This window comes from Pan paniscus, chromosome 2, assembly GCF_029289425.2.
Source record: "Pan paniscus chromosome 2, NHGRI_mPanPan1-v2.0_pri, whole genome shotgun sequence".
NCBI lineage: Eukaryota > Metazoa > Chordata > Mammalia > Primates > Hominidae > Pan > Pan paniscus.
This window is the reverse complement of record NC_085926.1, coordinates 24,176,488-24,197,484: the sequence shown is the minus strand read 5'-3', so window position 1 is coordinate 24,197,484 and position 20,997 is coordinate 24,176,488. Positions and strand designations below refer to the sequence as shown.

Here is a 20,997-nt window from a genome sequence, read left to right as displayed (position 1 = left end):
CAAGGGCAGATGCAGGAGACCCCTGGATACTACTTCAGAGGCTACTTTAGGGCCTCTAAACCTAAGTGGCTCTCAATCTTGGCTGCGCATCAGAATCACCCACGCTGCTTTACAAACTGAGGCCTGAGCTACAGACACTAATTGGCCTGGAGTGCACCTGGGCACTGGGATTTTTTTTTTTTTTTTTTTTCAAAGGTGCGCAGGTGATTTTGATGTGAAAGCCAGGTTTACCATGAGAGCTTTCAGAGCACTAAGTAGTCCCCCTGATTTGACTTTGCAGCTAGGAAACAAAACCCCGCAGATGACCCCTCTTGCTCATTGGCAAAGCTGTGCTGAGAGGCAGCCAAAAATCTTGCTGCTGTAGCAGTGGCAGGACTGGTGCTGCAGACAGTGTGCAAACGGGGATGGGGCTGGCTGGAGCCCACCTGGATCATCAGACCTTGAGGTCAATCTCATTCTTTGGCTGGGTGCAAACACGAGCCTCTGAATGTGAGAGCGAGGCTTTCTCTCTGCACCTAAGAAAGGGCTTATTGTAATATATTAGGGCAGAAGAGAAGGATAAGACTAGAACCTCAAGGAGAAGGTATGTGATTCACTCAACAAACAGTGTTTAAGAATAATAGTGACAGTGTGCCAGGCATTGTGCAAGGAGCAGCTGAGAAAAAAATAAGGTTTAACTGTCCTTGCCCAAGCCAAATGGCTCAAAGTGAGCACCGTCTAATATTTCAAAATGTGTTATTTGTGGGAAGGCTTTAAATAAGCCAGAGGGGAGGGGGGATTCTTCAGTTGCATATCTGAGCTGCTGGCATTTCTAATTCAGAGGGATGAATAGAACATTATTGTGTTGCATCGGCACAAGTACAGCAGGGAAAAAAAAATGCTTGGAGCCGTGAGCCGAACATGAATCAGCAATCTGGTTCTATTGTTCGGAAAATAATCACCATGCTGGGAGTATGGAATTTAAGAATCATGCAGAAATGCCCTTCCCCCTCCCAGCAGGAAACAGACATTGGCTAAAACATGCCATCTTGTTTTTGGCTTCCTGAGCTGAAAAGAATGTAAAAAACTTGGAGAGGATTTAGGGAAAGCTGATTTGTAAATATGGAAAATACAACCCATAAGAAATGGGAGATAATTTAGACCCAGTGTTGGCAACCTCTCAGAGGTGGCACGCCAAGGGAGTGTTTATTCACTCTTGTGAGCAGGCAGTACAGCTGCCCTAGCTTCAAGAAATAACTCATGTTTTTTGAGTTCCTACTATGCACTGATCAGTGTGCTAACTTGTGGGGGGAGGAAGGACAGTGGTCCCTACCTTTTGAAGACCTAATTTGTGGCGATGGGCAGGGGAGTGCACCAATACTATAAAGCAGTAGTTCTCAAACTCAAGCGTGCATCAGAAACATAGGACCCGAACCCCACCTTCAGAGTTTATAACTCATTAGGTCTGGGATAGAGGCGGAGCATCTGCATTGCCATCTTGTTCCCAAGTGATCTGATTCTGCTGCCTGCATACTTTGAGAACCCCGCTCTAAGAAAATAAGTACAAGGGGCAGGCAAGGAGGGTTCAATATAGAAGTCCACTAGAAAGGTGCACTTGGTTTGTTGGTGCAATAGCAGGTACCCCTTTTTGGATCTGTTCTCTAGCACCTAGCTAATGAGTGTTAATTGGCAACGTGCTTTGGATAAATCACACTGGCCATGACTGCCACCATCCAAGGAAGGGTGACAAGAGGCACAAGAATAGATTTCTCTGTAGGCCTGAGGAAGTTGAGCAGGACATAATACAGTAAGACATACACATGTGGGCTCGCAGTGGCAGAGCAAATGGCTGTAGGGTTAAGAGGACAGTAGGGTGACCTGTCTCCACGCTCAAACTCAAGCACTTCTCCCATGAGCAGAAGGTCTCAATGGAATCACCTGAGTGGCTTTTCTAAGTACGCATTATTGGGCCCAGGCCTGGAGATGGTGAGCAAAGCTCCTCAGATGATTCTGCCGTGAAAACCCCTCCTTGAGAACTGAGAATGCTTTTTCTGCATCCTTTGTGGTTGTGCCCCATACTTACAAGTAAGCAGAGTGCAAAGCCAATCTTTTGGAAAATACAAAATCAAAGTGCCCAATGGGTACACTCCCCTTCCCATTGTGTCTCATTGCCATTTTGTTGCCACAGGAGTTGAGCGTCCCAAATTCAGGTGTGCCCATTTAAAATGCAAGTGGCCCTCAGTGGGCACAGTCCACCAACAGAACTGGATGTGTTGGCTAGAGTAAGCTGCCGTTCACTGGAAATATTCTAGAGAAGGCTGACCGTGTGCTGGTCAGGATAGAAAGGTGGGGATGCCTGCCATGTGTTGAGTGAGTATAGCCTACCAGGATGGCACCTTAGTTCCTCCAACATGTTCTTAAATGGATCAGGCTGGTGGTTCTCAACATGTGGGCCCTGGAAAGTATATCCAGATCACCTAGGAACTTGTTAGAAATGCAGACTCTCAGGCACCCCAAACTAACTGAATCAGAAACTCTGGGAATGGAACCCAGCAATTGGTTTTAACAAGCCCTTCACATGCTCACCAAAGTTTGAAAGACACTAGTTTAGCTTATGCTATAGGTAGCTCCTTGCTACCTGTAAGTCAGAAGCAGCACAGAATTGGAATGCAGGCAACCGGTCATTTATTCATCTACTGAGGTATTCGTACAACTCTTCCAACATGGTGAACATCTTGTGCTCATTTGTCTGATTTTCACCTAAGAATGCGAAGTGTTCAGTATCTAGCCAGCTTCTCAGCTATGGTTGGCATCCGTGTAATTTCCAGTGATAATCTGACTTACTGCATCCTCTTCTCAGATTATATAAGGGCTGTGTTCTTTTACTTTTTAAATTCTTCGTCACAGCCTCCCCATTTGACGCGGGCTCAGTAAACTACTGAATAATAACCAAGCCTGATTTATTCCCAGGACTGCCTTAAATCCTGCTAAGACTTCACTCTGTGTCTCTTTCTCATGTCCTCCACACCAAGTGGTAAGCCAGGCCGACTCACTTGGCTGTATGAAACTTTTTAATGGCACCTTTAGGTCAAATGTTGTGGCCATGGTCTCACAAAGAGTGAGGGGTGAAAGGAGATACTGCAAATCACACTTTTAGACTTTTCACTGATTTTCAAAGCTGTTACAGCCATGGTTCCCAAAATCTGTACCAGAGCACCTTGGGTACCACAGCAACCCCACAGAAATACAGTGGGATGTTTTTAATTTTTGAGGGGAACCCAGAAACAACTGTCAGACACCATGCAAATCCACCTATCAAGCTGTTTGGACCTCATAACTTCATAAACAGGGCATTTAAGTATTTCTTTTGACCTAGGGTCACCGTAAAAAATATTACTGAAACACTAAGAGTGACATACACTGAGAAAGTTGGGAATCTCTGTTACAGCATGACTGTCCCCAGGTATAGTTTAACTGTACACATTCTGGCAGGATCATGCATTCAAGCCATCACATTGCAGGAAATACACATTCTAAATTTAAATATTAGCAGGGGAGAAGCTGAAAGAAAATTAGAACTATATGCATCTTTGAGGGACTTCTTTCCTTTATAACCTTCCTACCCAGACCTACCCATCCTGGCTCCCTGAGACAACCCTTAACTAAGGCTCCTGTGATTTTTCAAAATAATAAATAATAATGATAGAGGCCAAGACAGGAGAATTGCTTGAGACCAGTAGTTCGAGACCAGCCTGGGCAACGTAGCAAGACTCCATCAAATAATAATAATGATGATGTAAATTCTCATTTAGTGTCCCAAATATGATGGATTAATTCTTGCAAATTGGAACTAATGATTGCTCTAATTGCTCTGGTGCATTCCTGAAAATCACCTTTGATACACACTGTTGAAAGACAAATTCAGGCTGTGTGTGCTATACCATGCACCTGATACCTCACGGAAAACCACTGGAATTTCTGATAAAGAGCCAACAGAACCTTTACCAAGCAGAATCAAACAAGAACCTAATGTGCGAGTGAATGCAGTGGCTCACGCCTGTAATCCCAGCACTTTCAGATGCCGAGGTGGGCAGATCACTTGAGGCCAAGAGTTCAAGACCAGACTGGCCAACATGGTGAAACCCTGGGTCTACTTAAAATACAAAACTTAGCCAGGCATGGTGGCTTGTGCCTGTAATTCCAACTACTCAGGAGGCAGAGATAGGAGAATTGCTTGAACCCAGGAGAAAAAGATTGCTGTGAGCTGAGATCATGCCACTTCACTCCAGCCTGGGTGACAGAGCGAGACTCTGTCTCAAAAAAAAAAAAGAACCTAATGCGTGAGAATGGAGACAAAGTTTCCGAAGTCAATTTCTGCAAGAGCTTTGCAATGTAGCCCCATGTCCCCTGCCCCCCATTTGACATTGAAGAAGTAGTAAACAGTTATATTTATTAGGATAATTTTATTTTCATCTTCAAGGGAATTTTAGGAGCACAGCAGTCTTCATAACACCCCATTTAGGAAGATTATTCTTTTTATCCCAGGGTTAAAAATCTGAAGGAGGTCACTGCAGATTCCAGAGGCGGCAGAGCACTGGCTCAGACTGAGAGACACTGTCTCCCTGGGACAAGATTGAATTTTCTTTTAAATTTCAGATGATATTATCAAGGGGTCAAGTACTAGAGTCTTTTCTTATGACGCCATCCAGGGTTGCAGGAGGGAGTGGATTGTTTGTTATTGTCTTACTCATTATCAAACTGTTTTTAAAAATCAATAATAAATCATTTGCTGCAGTCTTAATGTTTTATTTTCACATTCTTGTTGTTTTTCATGCATGTGTCTCAGTGAGTCACCTAACCACAATTATATATTCTGGCATCTGGTGGTTCTGCATGGTACCCTCATTCCTTAGGAATTAATTTCCCTGACATGATGAATGTGTTTCCAGTCCGTTCATCACACACACACACATACACCCCCCCCCCCCACACACACACCCCCCACACACACACACCCTCTTTAGCAGGGAGAAGTTACCCTACTCTCCACCAGGTGTCAGTAGAGTCAGTTTTAACAGCATGCTTTGGCCAAAGGGGCATCTGCTGAAGTTGTTTTTCCTGCTGTCAGACGTTTCCTCAAACTACCTCTGGGCTGTCCTCTTAAGAGACTATCTTCCATTTCTTAGGAGTGTTCGGAGATGATAGTCCACCTGTAGAGAAAGACAGCCATAAGGAAACCGCACTATAAACAGCAGGTGGCCAAGCTGGTCCTTTCAGGTTGGTCTCATAAAACTTTTACTGGCTGTTTTCTTCTTTACTTTTCTATCACTACCTTATTTGGCTTAAAAGTGCTCCATGTTTCACTCAATGTGACAATAAATTAGATGTGGTTGATGCTTTTAGATTTGCAGGGGGCTTTGTTTGTTTGTTTTAAGGCCCACTCCACCTCTGCCACTGCTGACCTAGTCCTCAACACAGGAATCGGATTTTACTCTGCTTGTAGCCCCAGAACCCAGCATTGAAGGGTGTAGAATACTACCGTGGATTAAGTGTGCACGTCCCACTTAACCCAATGTCACCTTTGAGAGCTACGGCCTTATTCCCATTTTAGGAATGGTTACTCCTGACTCAGTATCCCATATTTAAGTGGCAAGGCCAATGTTCTTTGTAACATGCCATGGTGACTTTGTCTGGGAGAGAGGTGGAAAAGGAGAGGGGAAGGGGAAGGGGAAGAGAGAGAAGAGGACAATGATTTGGCCTGGATATTGACTAACATAAAGAGTAGGGGGAACTCTAGAATGAGACTGTTGAACTGGAGTTGAGAGAGTGGGTGGAGTGGAAGTAAAAGTGAATTATTTTACTAAGAATAAAAAGAAATATCAGCAACAGCAAATTAAGCTCAGTTTCAACCACAGACCCTGGTTGAATTATTTCCCTTCCTGAAGGCAAAACACTTACAGAGACTGCCTGAAAATCTGAAATGAAAAGTATAGCTTTGCCATTCAACAGTCATTTGCTAAAGTCTGTTATGTGGGGCGTGAGTCTCCTGCCACACCCAGTGGAGAAATTCTGACTGCCTTCCCCTCCAAGAGGTGACCCACTCAGATTAATACCTGGGATACGGTACAGACAGAGCTTTCACTAGTTTTCCACATTTTTACTAACTCAGAGTTTTATGTTCCTCTTTAGGCTCATGCCCAGTCTAACTATGCTAGCTTTTCATATTTTTTCTCTTACTGATTTTTTGATACTACATTCCCAAATAGGGTTAGTTTTACTGAATACGAAAGGTGGATCACAGCGTGGTATGATTTGAAAACACCTTGCCTCTGTTCTCCTATTTGAGTTCTTAACTGATTCCTATCATGAGAAATTCAACCATTATTTATTCACTTCATTGGGTCCTAGATTTAATATTAAAATGCAAAGGGCTTGGGGAAGGATAACTGGGGCTGCACTCAGGATGCTATAGACTTGGGAACAAATTTATTTCTGTGTCCAAACTTTCTTACTCCCCATAGCAAGGTTAAATGAACATGCAAAGTAACCTTGAAAGGGAAAAATTTTTTTTCACAAAAATTCAGCCTTGCAAGAGGAGAATGGCAGGGCAGGTGAAGGAGAAGCAATTTCACCTCCTTTTAATCTTTGTAATGACAGCATCTGGGGAGGTGGGCTCTGTATTGTTCTTGAGTCTTTAAATGACCTCAGGTAAGCTTAAAGTTAGACCAGGCAAGAGTTTCAGTTCCCCCATGCCTTTGGGATGATTGAGGCTGGCCAGGAGTTGAGATCATCTATAATAATGATGATGCCTATAATAATAAAGAAGTCTCCCAATACCTTACATTTGTGTCCTCCTTTTAAATTTACAGGCATTTTCCAATTCCTTTGGTCCTCAGCGTAACCCTGAGAGGGCAGGAATTGTGATTTATCTTTACAAATGAGGCTTGAAGAGTTAAAGGAACTTGTCCATGATCCCCAAACTACTAAACTGAGACCCAAAGCCATCTGGAATGACGCCCAGTCCAGGAGCCTTTCCTCCATACCTGGGATTGGACTTGTTCTTTAAAATATTCCCCAAATGCCAGAGTCAAAGGTTTGATGTATAGCTCTCCCTCTCCTCCTATGAGGGGGAAGAGGAAAAGAAGGGGAAACTCCACTTTTACCCCCAAGAGATCCACAGCCTCACTGCCCTCCTAGCATGGGGTGCAGCCCACCTAGGGGGACAGCCATTTGCATTTATTCAGCTGTGCTTCCAGATGCCACAGACAGAGCTGTGGGAAGGCTCAAGTGGGGACAGGGTGGGGTGAGGGGTTCAGCCCCATCCCATGAACTCCAGTCATGCCCAGCACCCCACAATACCAAATAAACTTCATAAAAATAGTTGCTTGCTACCTAAACACAACTTCAAGACACATCCCCAAGCTATGTCCCCCTCTTACACGGCAACTTCCTAGGAAATCTAGCGTGTCCACTGATTCTGCATCTAGTCACGTTTGCTCAATGCCAGGCGAGAAGATGGATATGTCCTTCTCTGAAGGCCTTCCCAGTTTTAATGGTCTTGGGCTAGGGTATGTAATAACATGACACTCATGGGTCTGACCTTTTAAAATGAACCAAGAGAATTGCTAATGAAGGTTCCCCAATCCACAGCCCCCAACCCAGTCAGTCATGGCTTCCCTGGGCTGCCCATGAAGCACCTGCTGAAGTATTAATAGATGAGCCCTGTTAAATCTCATCATCTGATACATCAGGCTGCATGACACTCTGCTACCCTTCCTCCTGAGAGAGCCAAGGAGAAGAAAAACTAAGGAAGACAGTTTGAAAAGGCCACAAACCCCTCTCCTCCGAAAAGGTTGATGCTGAGCTGTGAGGGGAAGCATGTTTTGATTCAGTGCACAGGTTGGATAAACAATGACTCACCAGGTCTACGTGGAAAGATTTTTCATGGGGTAATTTTTACAGATGCCCCTTCCGTGCTGTAGTTTCGATACAGAGAAAGGAAACACAAGGGAACAAAGGTGTGTGGTCAGGGCAAGCGTGCTGGAGTTCTACAAGAAGGAGTTGAGGTGTTCTCTCTGGCACTGGTCTAGCCTTGTGACCTTGAATACTGAGACAGGCAAGTATTAGGTTGGTGCAAAAACAAAAGCAATTAGAAGTAATGGCAAAAAGTGCAATTGCTTTTGCATCAACCTAATAGCAATGATCCCACTCAAAGAGGTGCCACCAAAGGGTGAGCCTCCCAAGCAGGCCTCCTCCACACTGCAGCAGGACTGCCTTTCTCACACTGGATCACTGCTTAAAGACCTTCCGTGGCTCCCCATTTTTCACAGGATAAAGCCCAAGTTCCACAGCAACTCTTTCAAGACTCTTCACCATCTGGCCTGAAACTACATTTGCAGTGTCATTCATGGTCACTTCCTGCCCCGCTCCTGCAATCACATACCCTGGGCTTTTTTGGTACTTCTAAGCTATGCTTTTCATCCCTGGTGTGGAAAAAAATCCCAGCTCATTTTTCCAAAGCCAAACTCACATATCACCATTGGGTTCCCTCATACAGGTGTAATTAATTACAGTCTCTTCAGTGCCTTCAAACACATCTTTTATCCCTCTTGTTCAGCTCTTCTGCCCCTGAGTTACAGGTTGGTTCTTCACCTAAGCCTTGCAGGAGTGGGCTCCATGAGTAATTCATCTTGAATGATCTAAAGCCTGAGTTGGTGTCTGATGGGATTAATGGGGCAGCCCTAGACAGATCCTTGAGTTGATGGATTCCTCTTCAGCCTCCAGGCTTGTTTTTTAGAAACTCATCTTCCACCCACAAAGGAATTTACTGCTGGTAGGTTCTCTTCTCTTTGCTCCCAACCAAAAATAGCTCTTGTGTCTCCTTTTCATTCTATTCACTAGATCACATTTACATCAACTTATATCTCTTCCATTAGCTATCTGCATTTTAAGAATGATCAAAGTCCATAGCCAAAGCTTAATATGGCAGCTGTGAGTAGATTTTGCATGTGTAAAGTATCTGTGAACCCTCTGAAAGTATATACCAAATGGCTTACCCATTTTTCAAGGGGAGGGGCAAGTGATATTATTAAATGGAAATGTAATTTTTCATTACATTTCTTGAGGAGAGCACACTCCCTAATAGTTGAGATCACTCAGCTAAAGAATGAAGCTTTAAAGGAGAATTTGAAGGGAGTGAGGGACATGGAGCAGGATTTTAGCTTGTCCCTGAAGCCATTTCATACACACAGCGCCTGCTTTATTGCAGCTTAAAGACCCAGGTCTTCTCAAGAGAGGCTTAACATGCCCTGAGAGCAAAAAGCACTGCAAGGTAAGGAGACTGTGTTCTTCTGTGTGGCCATCCCAGCCTATGAGACATGCATCTTCTTAGACGTCAGGCAGGGCAGGGAAAGGCCCCTCAGCAGTCTCCAACAGCATCTCTCCACCCGTCCTCTGTCCACCGAACATGCCTGCACTCTCTTCCACGTGACAGATTTTCAGATATTTGAAGACCACTCTCTACCCCTCTTGTGACTCTTCCCTTTTCTAGGTTTCCTTCAATGTTTCCTTAAGATATGTTTTCCATCGTCCAGGATATTGTACATGAGACATCCTTCTTAAAATGTAGCAGCCCACATGTGGTCTGACCAATGTCCTACAGGCTCTTTCTCTTTCTTTCTTTCTTTCTTCCTTTTTCTTTCTTTCTCTTTCTTTCTTTTCCTTCCTTCCTTTCCTCCTTCTTTCTTTCTTTCTGCCTTTCTTTTTTTCTTTTATTTCTTTCTTTCCTTTTTTTTGAGACAGGGTCTCACTATGTTGCCCAGGCTGGTCTCAAACTCCTGGGCTCAAGCAGTCTTCCCACCTTGGCCTCCCAAGTAGCTAAGAGTATCAAGTGCATGCCACTGTGCCCAGCTACAGGCTATATTTCTGTCCAAGCAGCCCAAGATGCTGTTAGAGTAATTAGCAGCAGCCACAGTTCACAGTGTGGCATGGAACCCAAGGCCTTCCAAAGTTCCTGGACCTATTTACTAAGTGTTGATAATAATTCCATTTACTTTCCAGTTTCAGAGGATTCAATAATAACTTTACCATCATTTGGATTTTTTAAATACAAACACATTTTGTGTGTTTGAGAGGTGAATGCCTGCTTTTCTACTCTTCCAATGAGTGGAATGAGCTTTATTTAAGGGACACAGCACTGGGCTGAGAACGGGTAGAACTGGCAGAGGAAGGCTCCACCTGCATGATTCTCAGCACCACCCCTTGGCACATGGCATCTGTGACTTTTATTTTTAGCTGTTCCTTCCCAACCAGCTTATAAAATGGATTGTAAATTCCTTGAGGGCAGAGAGCCTCCAATCTTAACCTATCTGCATCCGCAGTGTTTATCCCAGTGTTAAATGCTCATATCACATTCTTCACAAGTCTTGTTTCTACCTCTTAAATGTCACTTAAACACCTAGCCCTCTCACCATCTCCACCACCTCCACTCAAGTTCCAGCACCTTTTTCTCTATTCTGGACCTGCCATGGCCTGACCAGTCTGCTCTCCACCCACGAGCTGCTGTAAAGCTTTAAAAACCCACATTGGGTCATATCACGCCCCTGCTTAAAACCTGCGTAATGTAAAGGCACCACCCAGTTTTTCTGTATGAGGCTCATTCCTTGCAGAGTAGTCCGTGGGCCTTAGGAGCACAAGGATGAGAACAAAGGGTTAAATCATAACCTGGGGAGAGGTCTATTTGAAAGAAGGGCCTAAAGGTCTGGGGTCACCTCCACTCAAAATCCTCCCCAAATAAGCCCAAGTAGAAATGACCTTTCCTTCTCTCATGGCCCCAGTCTACTCTGAAGAGACAGGTAAGGTGAAACCTGTATACATTTTTGCATTTATTTGGTGCAATTCTCTCCCTATGTTAGTTTAGAAGCTGCTTGTGGACAGGCCACAGTGTTGTCTTTAAACAAAACCTAGGGCATTGCCTAAACAGAGTAGCCTCAACCAAGGCCTCGCGATAACCAAACAATGACCCATGTCAAAGGGATATTCTCCACTTGGGTAGCAGTTGCCTAGAAGACTAAATGGAATGGCATTTCCCTTCCCCTAGTGCTGAACTGTTGAAGCAGTTAAAGGACCATCGACTTTGAAGGGCCGTGGTACACAGACCCTCACTGGATCTAACTGAAAACTCTTCCCTGACCAGAGAGAAACAGGGCATGTTTTAATGAATGACACACAGATGCTAGGTATCAATCCTTCATTAGCGTAGCCACCCCTTTCTAACCCAACAACTCCTTGATCCTTCCTCCTCACTGACCTACAAAGCCCTTCGCTGTGCTTGTTTCCTTCCTGGCAAATAAAGAAACTCAGCTTGCTTTACTTTTAAGTTCTTTTGGACTTTGTTTTCTCCTTTGATCCCATGATTTGCTGGTGAGCTCCAGGCCTCTGCCAAGGCTGTGGAAAGGACCATCTTGGGATTCCCCTCCTCAGTACAGAGCATTTTACCAACACCCACCATGTAGGATAGGAGACCAGGAAAGGAGGCCCCGGGACACCTGCCTTCTCTGGGGGATTGTTAGAAGCTTTACTGGAATTACATTGAAAACTCTAGAGCTCACTGAAGGAAAATTGTACTAAATACAACTAAATACTAAATAATACCAAAATACTACAGTAAAAGTAACACTAGTATACTATTAATAGTATTAGTAATACTATATCTGTTATATAGTAACAGTAACACTAAAATACTGAAGTACTAAATTGTACTATGGTTGAAGGAAAATAGTACTAAACAGAAAAATTAGTACCAAATTTTGTGGTGATAACACTATTTTTAAAGTCTTAATAAGAATTAAGATTTTTTCCATTCCTAGATACTTTCTGCCCCACACACAATAATTTCCTGTAGTTCATATGCCTATTCAATTGGAATTTTGAAAATGAAGATATTTTTAACTGATAATATCATAAGGACATAACTGGGATTTTATAGCTTCGCCTTCAAGACAATAAAAAGCATACAAAACTATGCTGACACATTTGTATTAATGTTGTATTTTAATATTATCAGTCAGGATTCTTTTGGTTGCAAGTGACAGAAACCTAAGTCAAACCAGCTTATTGTAAAAAGGGTAATATTTTACTGAGGGCATCCAAGGAAGGACTGAATAGCCAAATCCCTGGAGGAGCAGAAGAGGATACAGCTGGGCCTCAGAAAGAGCCGAGAGACACCACAGCTTTCTCCTTCCACTTCAGGCTGTCTGTGAATGTCAGATGGATCCTCTCTCTCACCTTCAAATGGACTTTTTCCAGGTGGCTGAGAGATATGGTCTCAGTGTTAGAGTTTTAACTTCTGATAAATTCTGTCCCTAGAGAGGAACTAGATAATATCTCTTTCTCTCTCCCTCACTCCCTCCCTTTCTTTCACCCTGAAAAATCATCTTACTAGTCCACCTCAAGTCTTAAGCCAGTTTTGCCAGAGGTGGGGCACAGTCCAAGCCAAGTTCCTCCACCTCTTTAGAATATTCAGGAGTGGTAGCATGTGAAAACATGGCAGCTTCCATGGGTTCAGAGGGGGTGGTTAATGGCAGCACAGTTTCTAAGAGGAGCAACAGAGTCAGGACCCGCAATACTGTAGGTACGACCTGTGCTCTCACCTACAGCAGCTCAGAACTTGGTGCCTCTCACTCAAAATGCTGCTGGACAGGTGAACAAAGATGGGACAAAGGGCTTGTGGTAGAGACCCTTGACGAGTTAATCAGAGGCAAGAATGCATTTTCCTAGCAGTGAATACTCATCCTCTCCATCAGGTGCCAATTTGGCAGCTTACACTATGCTATATCAACTTCATTCATCTTATTTTATTTAGTTGTTCAACATATATTGTTGAGTACCTGTTATGTATCTGACATTCCGCTCCGTGTAGAAGATATAAACATGAGAAAGGCAGTCTCTGCCATAAAGAGATTACAGTGTGGTGGGAAAGGCAGTCGTGTAAACATGTAATTTCCACAGAATGGGACAAGAAGTATGATCAAGGTTTGAAGTCATTGCTGCAGCATTAGATGTGGAGACAGAGCATGAATGGCTATGTATAAATCTGTGTTGTAAACATAATCCACACACTTCCTCTGCCTCGTTCTTCTTCTTCTCCAACCAGTTATTTAACAAGATTGTTCCTCCCTTTCATGGGCACAGTACGTTATAGATTACCCAGCACTTCCACTCACAGCATCTTCAAACCTCAGAAATACCAGCCTTGTGAAATAAATGGGACAAGTAGTAGTTTCCTCATCTTACACTGAAGAAATCGTGTTTCCAGTGCTTTGAAATTACTTCCTCTGATCCCACAGCTAGTAGTATATTACAACGTTGGACCTCAAGCCCATGCCTCAGGCTTCAGTGCTATTCCTAAGCCAAAATGCTACCACCATCTACCACTGGCCACAGAACACACTCCAGAAAAAGAAAGCTAATCCTAATCTGTCTCCAGCAATATGCTGAAGGACTGTGACCCAGGTTCATCACCCGCCAGTGTCCATCTGTGTCATCCTGTGTGCAGCCTTCCTTGGCATTCTTCCCTGGGTCAGTGCACCTCTGGCCACTGATGCATACCAGGCCTCCATCCCCAGCCTGAGGGCCAAGTCTGACGTTGCTCTTGGATCTCATTAAGGTAGTGGTGAGGTGGGGAGTTCAGCTCTGACTAGGACAAGTCATAAATGGGCAGATGAGAATATGGATTCAGTTCTCTAGGGCAGTGTGTCTATGACTTTAAGGTGCACATGAATCACCTGGGGGTCTTGTCCAAATGCAGATTCTGACTGAGGGGGTGCCCAAATTTTCTATTTCTCACAAGCTCTCAGGCAATGTCGAGACTGCTGGCCCACAGACCACACCTTGAGAAGCAAGATCTAGATTAGAGATGCTAATACATCTTAGCCACTCTCGGGATAAACAGCAAATCCGTGAGCTGGTAGCTTTCTTAAAAATCTGAGATGGAAAAATGTGACCTTGATAAAAAATTTATTTTTAAAACATGTTTATAGAAGGAACCCTGAGATGAAAATTAAGAGGTCTTACAAATTTACACATATCACATAGCCCACCTATGCTTCGGTGTCCCCAGTTCTGAGTTGAGAGTAACAAATATTGCTTCAAGGTAATTAATGCATATGATATTGTTTGGAACAAAACCATTATGGAAAATGCAAATTATAATCTATGATTTTTTTTGTATTTTTTCCTTGTAGGAGATGTCAGTGAAAAAAGGGATCCAGAATGATTACTAACCTATGACTCCCAACAGTATGACAGGTATCTTTTTTTTTTTACATTTTCTTTGTGTGCCTCCATTTTTGTTCCACCTAGAGTGAAATTATAGATTCTTAAAGATTAACTTGCGAGTTTTAGCAACCGTTATTTCCAAACCAATAAGTGTTATTAAATCCTGTGAATACCTCCCTAGAAATGTACTTCCATGTTCTTCTGATATAAGATGCATCCTCACCAGAAAGGTGATGGAGAGGAAATGACTATTCATTTTTAGCCATCCTTTAGCCATTGCACACTAAGTTTACTATTTTCTTTTCTTTTTTTTCCTTTTTTTTGAGACAGGGTCTTGCTCTGTCACCCAGGCTGGAGTGCAGTGGTGCACTCACAGTTTACTGCAGCCCCAACTTGCCAGGGCTCAAGTGATTCTCCCACATCAGCCTCCCAAAGTGCTTGGATTTACAGTAGGCCACTGTGCCCAGTGTATGTTTACTTCTTACAGTCATTCCAATTAATATAATAAATGGCTCTACATACTTTGTGACCGCAGGAAGTGTATATTTTCAGAAGTTGGCTGTTTATTCCATTCAGCAGTAAAGTCAGAATGGAATATGATTAGGTCATGTAAGGTATAAGTCAGTTATAAAACTCTTAGCAAGGGTCAAAGGAGAGACAGAATGGCCTTGGAGGAATACAAGGTTGCAATAGCACAAATTCTTTGTGCAATTTATAGAGCGATGGTTGTACACTCAGTGGTGCCAGGGAACAGGCCAATAACACCAGTGATGACAAAGGTTAGGTAAAAGGAAAAACAAGTAAACAAAGCTGGACAACTCTGGTTCTCTCTAAAAGGAAGCCATCTCCCACTCTAAGCAATCACTGACAAGAAGGAATGAAGCCCCATGTGTCCAGAGATCTCAAATTTGCAAGAGAAGTTGGAAATTCAGATTTTAAATGAAATATCCCAAATTTTAGATGTTAGCAAATAACTTATAAAAATTTTATAGACTTCTGGCTCAGTCGAAATATGTCTGCTAACTAGAATCAACCCATGAGCTGTCAGTTTATGACCTCAGCTATATACCTTCCAGCCTAGCAGCAAGCCCACCACTGTCCTTTTTGTTACCATGGCAACAGGGCAGGTCCTCATAGACCTCTGTGTGTCGAGGATGCAGCCTGACCTTTGATTATCTATTCATGTCACCTCCCCACCCTATGATGAACTAAACATGCAGGACAAATTGCTCCAAGAACTTATTCTCCAGTAGACCTGAGAAACAGAAGCAACTGGAAGTTGCCACTCAGCCTTCTAAAAGTTTTGAAGCCTCCCAATAACCATAAACTTTATCTCTCCCAGCATCTTTGCCCAGCCTCTCTACCCACCCGTACTGGAGCTCCTGATATAGCAAAAAGATGGGGTGCCTGGGCAAATCACAATGATTCACACCTGTAGGGGCTGAGGGCATCGGAATCACATATCTTCTTATTTCACACCAACAGGCACCAAAACACACCCACTCCCACATCTATTCCACTGCCAACTAGGTCAAATTCTCCGCCACTAAAATCGCACTCCTTCTACGTCATAAACCAACACATTCAACCTTAGCTACAGCCTCAATGTTTCTGTTGGGATGAATGGCAATCTCAGTCAGGAGGAGTGATGGCCTAAGTCTTTGCAGGCACATGCAGGTGTGAGCACACAGATACCAGACAGCAGGTAGCCACGCTGCAAAATGGAGGGACAGTATTCCTTTCTGATAAAGGACAGTGTGAGAGCAGGTGCTATAAGGATGGCTCTCTACTCCATGATAATTTGCCCACCTGAAAAAGTGTCCAAAGATCTGGACTCGAAGAACATACCCCAAGACATATGAAATGGCAAAACATGGTGTAAAAGTAGGTAATAAAATGGTCTTCGCTTGCTGTGGGGATTAGTTCTAGGTACAGCGCAGTTCATCTCGGGAGAGTGACCATTCATTCCAGCTCCTCTGGATCAGGGGCTGGCAATTTTTATTGTTGTTGTAAAGGGCCAGTGAATAAATATTTCTGGCTTTGCAGCCCATACAGTGTCTGTCATAATTACTCAATTCTGCCATTGTAGCATGAAAAGCCATAGACTATATGTAAATAAATAGACTTGGCTGTGGTTTACTACAAATTTATAAAACAGGCAGCAGGTCAGCTTTGGCCCATAGTTTGTGGACCCTTGTTCTAGAGCCCAGGGTGGTCCAGGCAGTTCTCTTCTAGCTACAAACCATCTCATTACTGAGCAGAGCCCCCAGGTCTGAGTCAGCTTGAGAGCTGAGCTAGGAATCTAGGCCCACTCCTAGACAGCTCTAGGGTAAGCCAGCTTTTCAGCCCATCTTGTGGAAGCTGGGATGCTTTCCTCGCAGACTGAGCCAGAACCCCAGCTGCCTCCTAGTGGAGGAGGGAGTTTTCACTTCCAGCATTTGCTTCATAGTGGAGAAACTAATTGTAGTTCTATTTTCAAAAGAAACCTACTCCAGACACATATATGTACAGTATACGTTAGTGGGCTCATATGAGAAAATCATTACTTTAGATGCCCTTGTTTGTGTATGAGATAAAACAATGTTCTTTTCCCTCCTTTGATTGCAGTGGGCTCAGGGGTACATGTTTTAAGAAACCCAAAGGAAGACCATAATGAAGTTATAAGCTGTCAGAACTAAGTGCTTGCTCTAGGAGCATACTTCAAAGGCCAAATATGCATATTTTTCCTTTGAAAAGCATAATAGATAATATTACTGCTATTCAACACAGGAAATCAATTAAACCCTTATGAAAAGAAAATCATTTTTTAAATGATCAGTAGTTAATATTGAATCTATTTTCCTCAAACAGAACAGGTCAGCATTTTCAGATAAACTAGGCATGTTTTTTGTAGGCTCTTTCAACCGCAATGCTTATTAAATTTATGTACTTTGCACTAACTCGAATGAATAATTGTTTATTTTTTGAGGTTACTTAATATAAGCTACAGTAGAGTCAGGTCTTGCCAAAATTTTCTCACTGCTTTACGCCACCTAATTTGAAATTAGGACTATATGAAATCATTCATTGAAAAATGCGATTCCTTCCAACCTCAGCAGAAACAAGAAAAAAAAATACAATTCTTAAAGAAGGAAGTAAAAAAGTACCTTAATACAATATTTTATCTGTCTGGAATTAAGCATCACTTCCTAGATAATCTGAGGGAAATTCTGCTGACATTGATGACAATATAATGAGCTCTATTTTTAATAAAACCATGATCCTCAGCATAGGGAAATTTGTTCTAAGATATGAGTAGCTAAAATGTTAAATACCAAAGTTAGAGGCTTTTGGCCTTGACTGAACAGGAAACCAAGAATTCAAACTGTGCTGGAAGAGGCAAAAACAAAGACCCATTATGTTTGCGCTGAACCTGGCTGTATATTAGGATATGGCATAAAGCTGGCAAAGTACTTGACATTTTCATTGAAACTGGGCCTCCAGTAATTTAAAGTCACTCTATTATGATGCCTTTAATGTGAATAATGTATTCCCCATTCAGTTATTAACTTGGACTTCTTTGTGACTTGCTTGTTTGTTTAACTTCCCTACTGTGGGAAGGTATTTTCTTTATCAAGGCATTATTCTTGAGTATCCCTCTGTAGCAGGGAAGGGATGCGTGCCAAGATAGATAGGAGCTTTCAGATGTTACCCCAAAATTTCCCACCATGTGATCTTTGTACTGTTTCCTGTGAGCTTGCTTTGGGAGGGGCTCATGTGTTAAGCAAAACTGAGAACAACCCAGGTTTTTAAAAATTTCCCTTATTACAACTGAGGTTGAGCATTTTTTACATGTTTATTCACCACTCGCATTTCTGCATCTGTAACTTGCTTGTTCATAGTTATTGTCCATTTGCCCACTGTAGTTTTTGTCTTTTTCTCATTAATTGTAGAACCTGTTTATGTGTTATGGATATATGAGCTCTATTTTGGATAAAACCATGATCAACAGCATAGGGCAATTTATGCTAAGATGTGAATATGCTAAATGTTAAATATCAAAGTTAGAGTCTTCTTTTGCTAAGTTAACTAAGCAAGTCACTTCATCTCCCTAGATCTTGAATTCCTTATCTAATAATGAGAAAGTGAAAGCAGTTCATCCCTAGTTCCCCTTCCACTTCTAAAATTTGAATATTTATAAATCACATGTTCGTAAAGTAAGGCATACATATATTGATGGTTGAGTATAAAGAAAAAGTGAACACTGAGGCAGTGCATTTTGTGTTTTGAGACTGTCCTACTGAACAAGCTTTTCAGAGTCAGACAAAACATTTAAGTTGGGAAAACTCGGCATTTTATTGTGAAGCCCATGCCATTTTTCAAAGGTGGACCTTCAGGTGTCCCTTAGGTTTTTCAACTGCTTCTTAATGGCCATTTCTTCCTTCAGAAATAGAGTCACAGTGGTGCATATGTCCTACAACCTACGTAGAATGGCTTTCCATGGTTTCAAAAGGTTACTGACGGCAAAATAATGACACCATTCAAAAATAACTAATGTTAACACTGTACATATTGTTAACATTTCCTGTTGTCAATAAACACGCTTCCTCAAAGGGATTTGTTCATGGCTACTTAGTAATTCATCATATGGTGATATAGTCCCTGATTATTAGGCTATTAACATAATATTGTTATAAATAATATATGATGAATACATATTTATTACATATTGACATGATGAATATATAATGAACTGCCTTGTACATAATTTTGCATCTTTCCGATAATTTCCTCTGGATAAACTCTACTATGTTAAAGGAAATGATGGGTCAAAGGGACTGAACAGCTTTAAAAACTTTTTCTGTTTTCACATTTTAGCCAGATTATTGGACCAATTGAGACATCCAACAGCAGTTCAGCCTCCATTTAAGTATATACCCTCCAAATGTAGAAATTTTTGGTATAGTTAGCCTATTTCTTTGTTTTTGAGGAGGTAATTTATTAGGCAAAATTGTATCAAGCCTTTCAAAACTTTATATTTTTCTTATTGATTATAAATTTGACTATATACCCCCCACACACACACATTCATTGGTGACTCAAACTTCACCTTTTATAACTTAACCTGTTTGTTTAACTTTTCTATTGTGGTATTTGTCTTTTTCTTAATGATTTAGATATTAGGGAATTAAGTCATTTTCTATCTTAAACAGTATATATATTTTTCTCAATTTAGTACATATCTCTTCTTTTTGTTTATGGCAATATTTAATCTTTCTTAATTTTTCTTCCTTTGAAATAATTTTATACTTACAGGAAAGTTGCAAAATTAATACAAAGAATTTCAAGCCATCCTTTACCCTAAGTCTTAAAATGTTAATTTTATCACATTTGCTTTAATCTTTCTCTCTCTTTCCATCTCTATCTAATTTTTATTTCAAACCATTTACAAATAAATTGTAAATATGGTTCCATAGTATTTTTGGTCATACAAAAGCTTTTAGTTTATATAGAATGAGTTCTATTGAGGTGTCATTTATGATTTATTTCTTTGTTGTCAAGCTTAGTAATATCTTCTGATGAGTACTGAGGGACAGACCTCAATGGGCTCTTTGGAATGTGTTAGCACTTTTATTTCAACATGTAGTTCTTTTTAATTAGATGCAGGAATGACTTGCTTAAGGTTGAAGATTTTTCTCTCTCATACTTACTTTTAACACTTGCATTCTTCCCTTTGTGCACCAAACACTCACACAAAGTGGTGAGCCTCTGAGGCAAGGGAGGGGCAAACCTGATTGGTGGAGGTCCTTCTGTCCCTTCTCCCAAACTCAGGACAGCCAATCCCCAGGCCTTAGGACTGATTACAGGTGTAGATGAAGTAATAACAGAAGCCAAAGGAGAGCAGCGATGCAGAATGCCAACACGACCCTCGGCTCCCCTTCCCACAGTGCCATAGAGCTGGGAGGCTTTAGATAGATGGACACGCTCCTGGAATAGCCATTCTGAAGGGAAATCTGGAGGTTTATTGCAATTTCTCCTGAATTCCTGTCTCCCCAGATGTGACCAAAAATAAAACATGGCCTTGGATTCCATACAGCCATCTATACACATTACGAATGCTGCCATGAATAGTTTGGCAGAAAGAAAAATAGCCCAAATAGCTAGCTCTACTGTTGGCTAAGCTTTGATTTTATTTCTTCAGTATTTAACCACACAATGTGATGGGGGCCTTTTTGCTCCTCCCTCTGCATGCTGTCACTTCTAAAAGAAATAAAAATCTCACTGCAAGTAGGCTAGAAAGGAAGCATCTGTCTTCCCCCAAATTCCTTGAGGGCAGAAGGGAGGCTATTACACACATCACACAGAAAGTCTTTAAATTCATGCTCAGACATCTCTCCCACAGATCCATGCCTCACAGGAACTGCTGAAACCTCACATCCTCTTCTCCCTCTCTCCCCAGAGGCTAAAACCCTGATGAGTCTGCTGTACACACTGCCTCCCCTCCCCGCTGCTGTCAGGAATCTGGACCCTTCGCTCCCCTCCCTCTTCTCCCCACTACTACCTCCACCTTCAAGACTGTGAGCCTCTTCTCTCCACTTCCTCGATATGTATTTCCTTTTAAAACCCCACTCAGCAAAATAAACAGATCTTCCTTGGGACCTCAGTTACCTTGGAAAGCAAAGGAAGGGAAAACCATAAATATTTGTCATCTTACTTTTTTTTTCCTGTCACACACAAATTGGTAGAAGAGGATGAAAATCA

General features: G+C 42.1%; 1 protein-coding gene across 26 annotated transcripts in view; it reads left to right on the top strand.

Moving 5' to 3' along the window:
* The window catches only part of THRB (thyroid hormone receptor beta), a 377,155-nt gene that overhangs the window by 252,368 nt on the left and 103,790 nt on the right, over positions 1 to 20,997 (top strand). For 21 of the 26 annotated variants that reach the window (XM_034955977.4, XM_063602735.1, XM_055109566.3 and 18 more), the window contains one exon: positions 14,223 to 14,286. The exons of 1 other annotated variant lie outside the window; for it this stretch is intronic. In XM_034955977.4, the coding sequence (XP_034811868.1) occupies positions 14,265 to 14,286 (22 nt within the window). In that variant the 5' untranslated portion in view covers positions 14,223 to 14,264. Of the gene's footprint in view, positions 1 to 5,165; positions 5,257 to 14,222; positions 14,287 to 20,997 lie in introns of all 26 variants that reach the window. 4 more of the 26 variants (XM_034955984.4, XM_057301612.2, XM_034955983.4 and 1 more) reach the window with 1 other exon arrangement.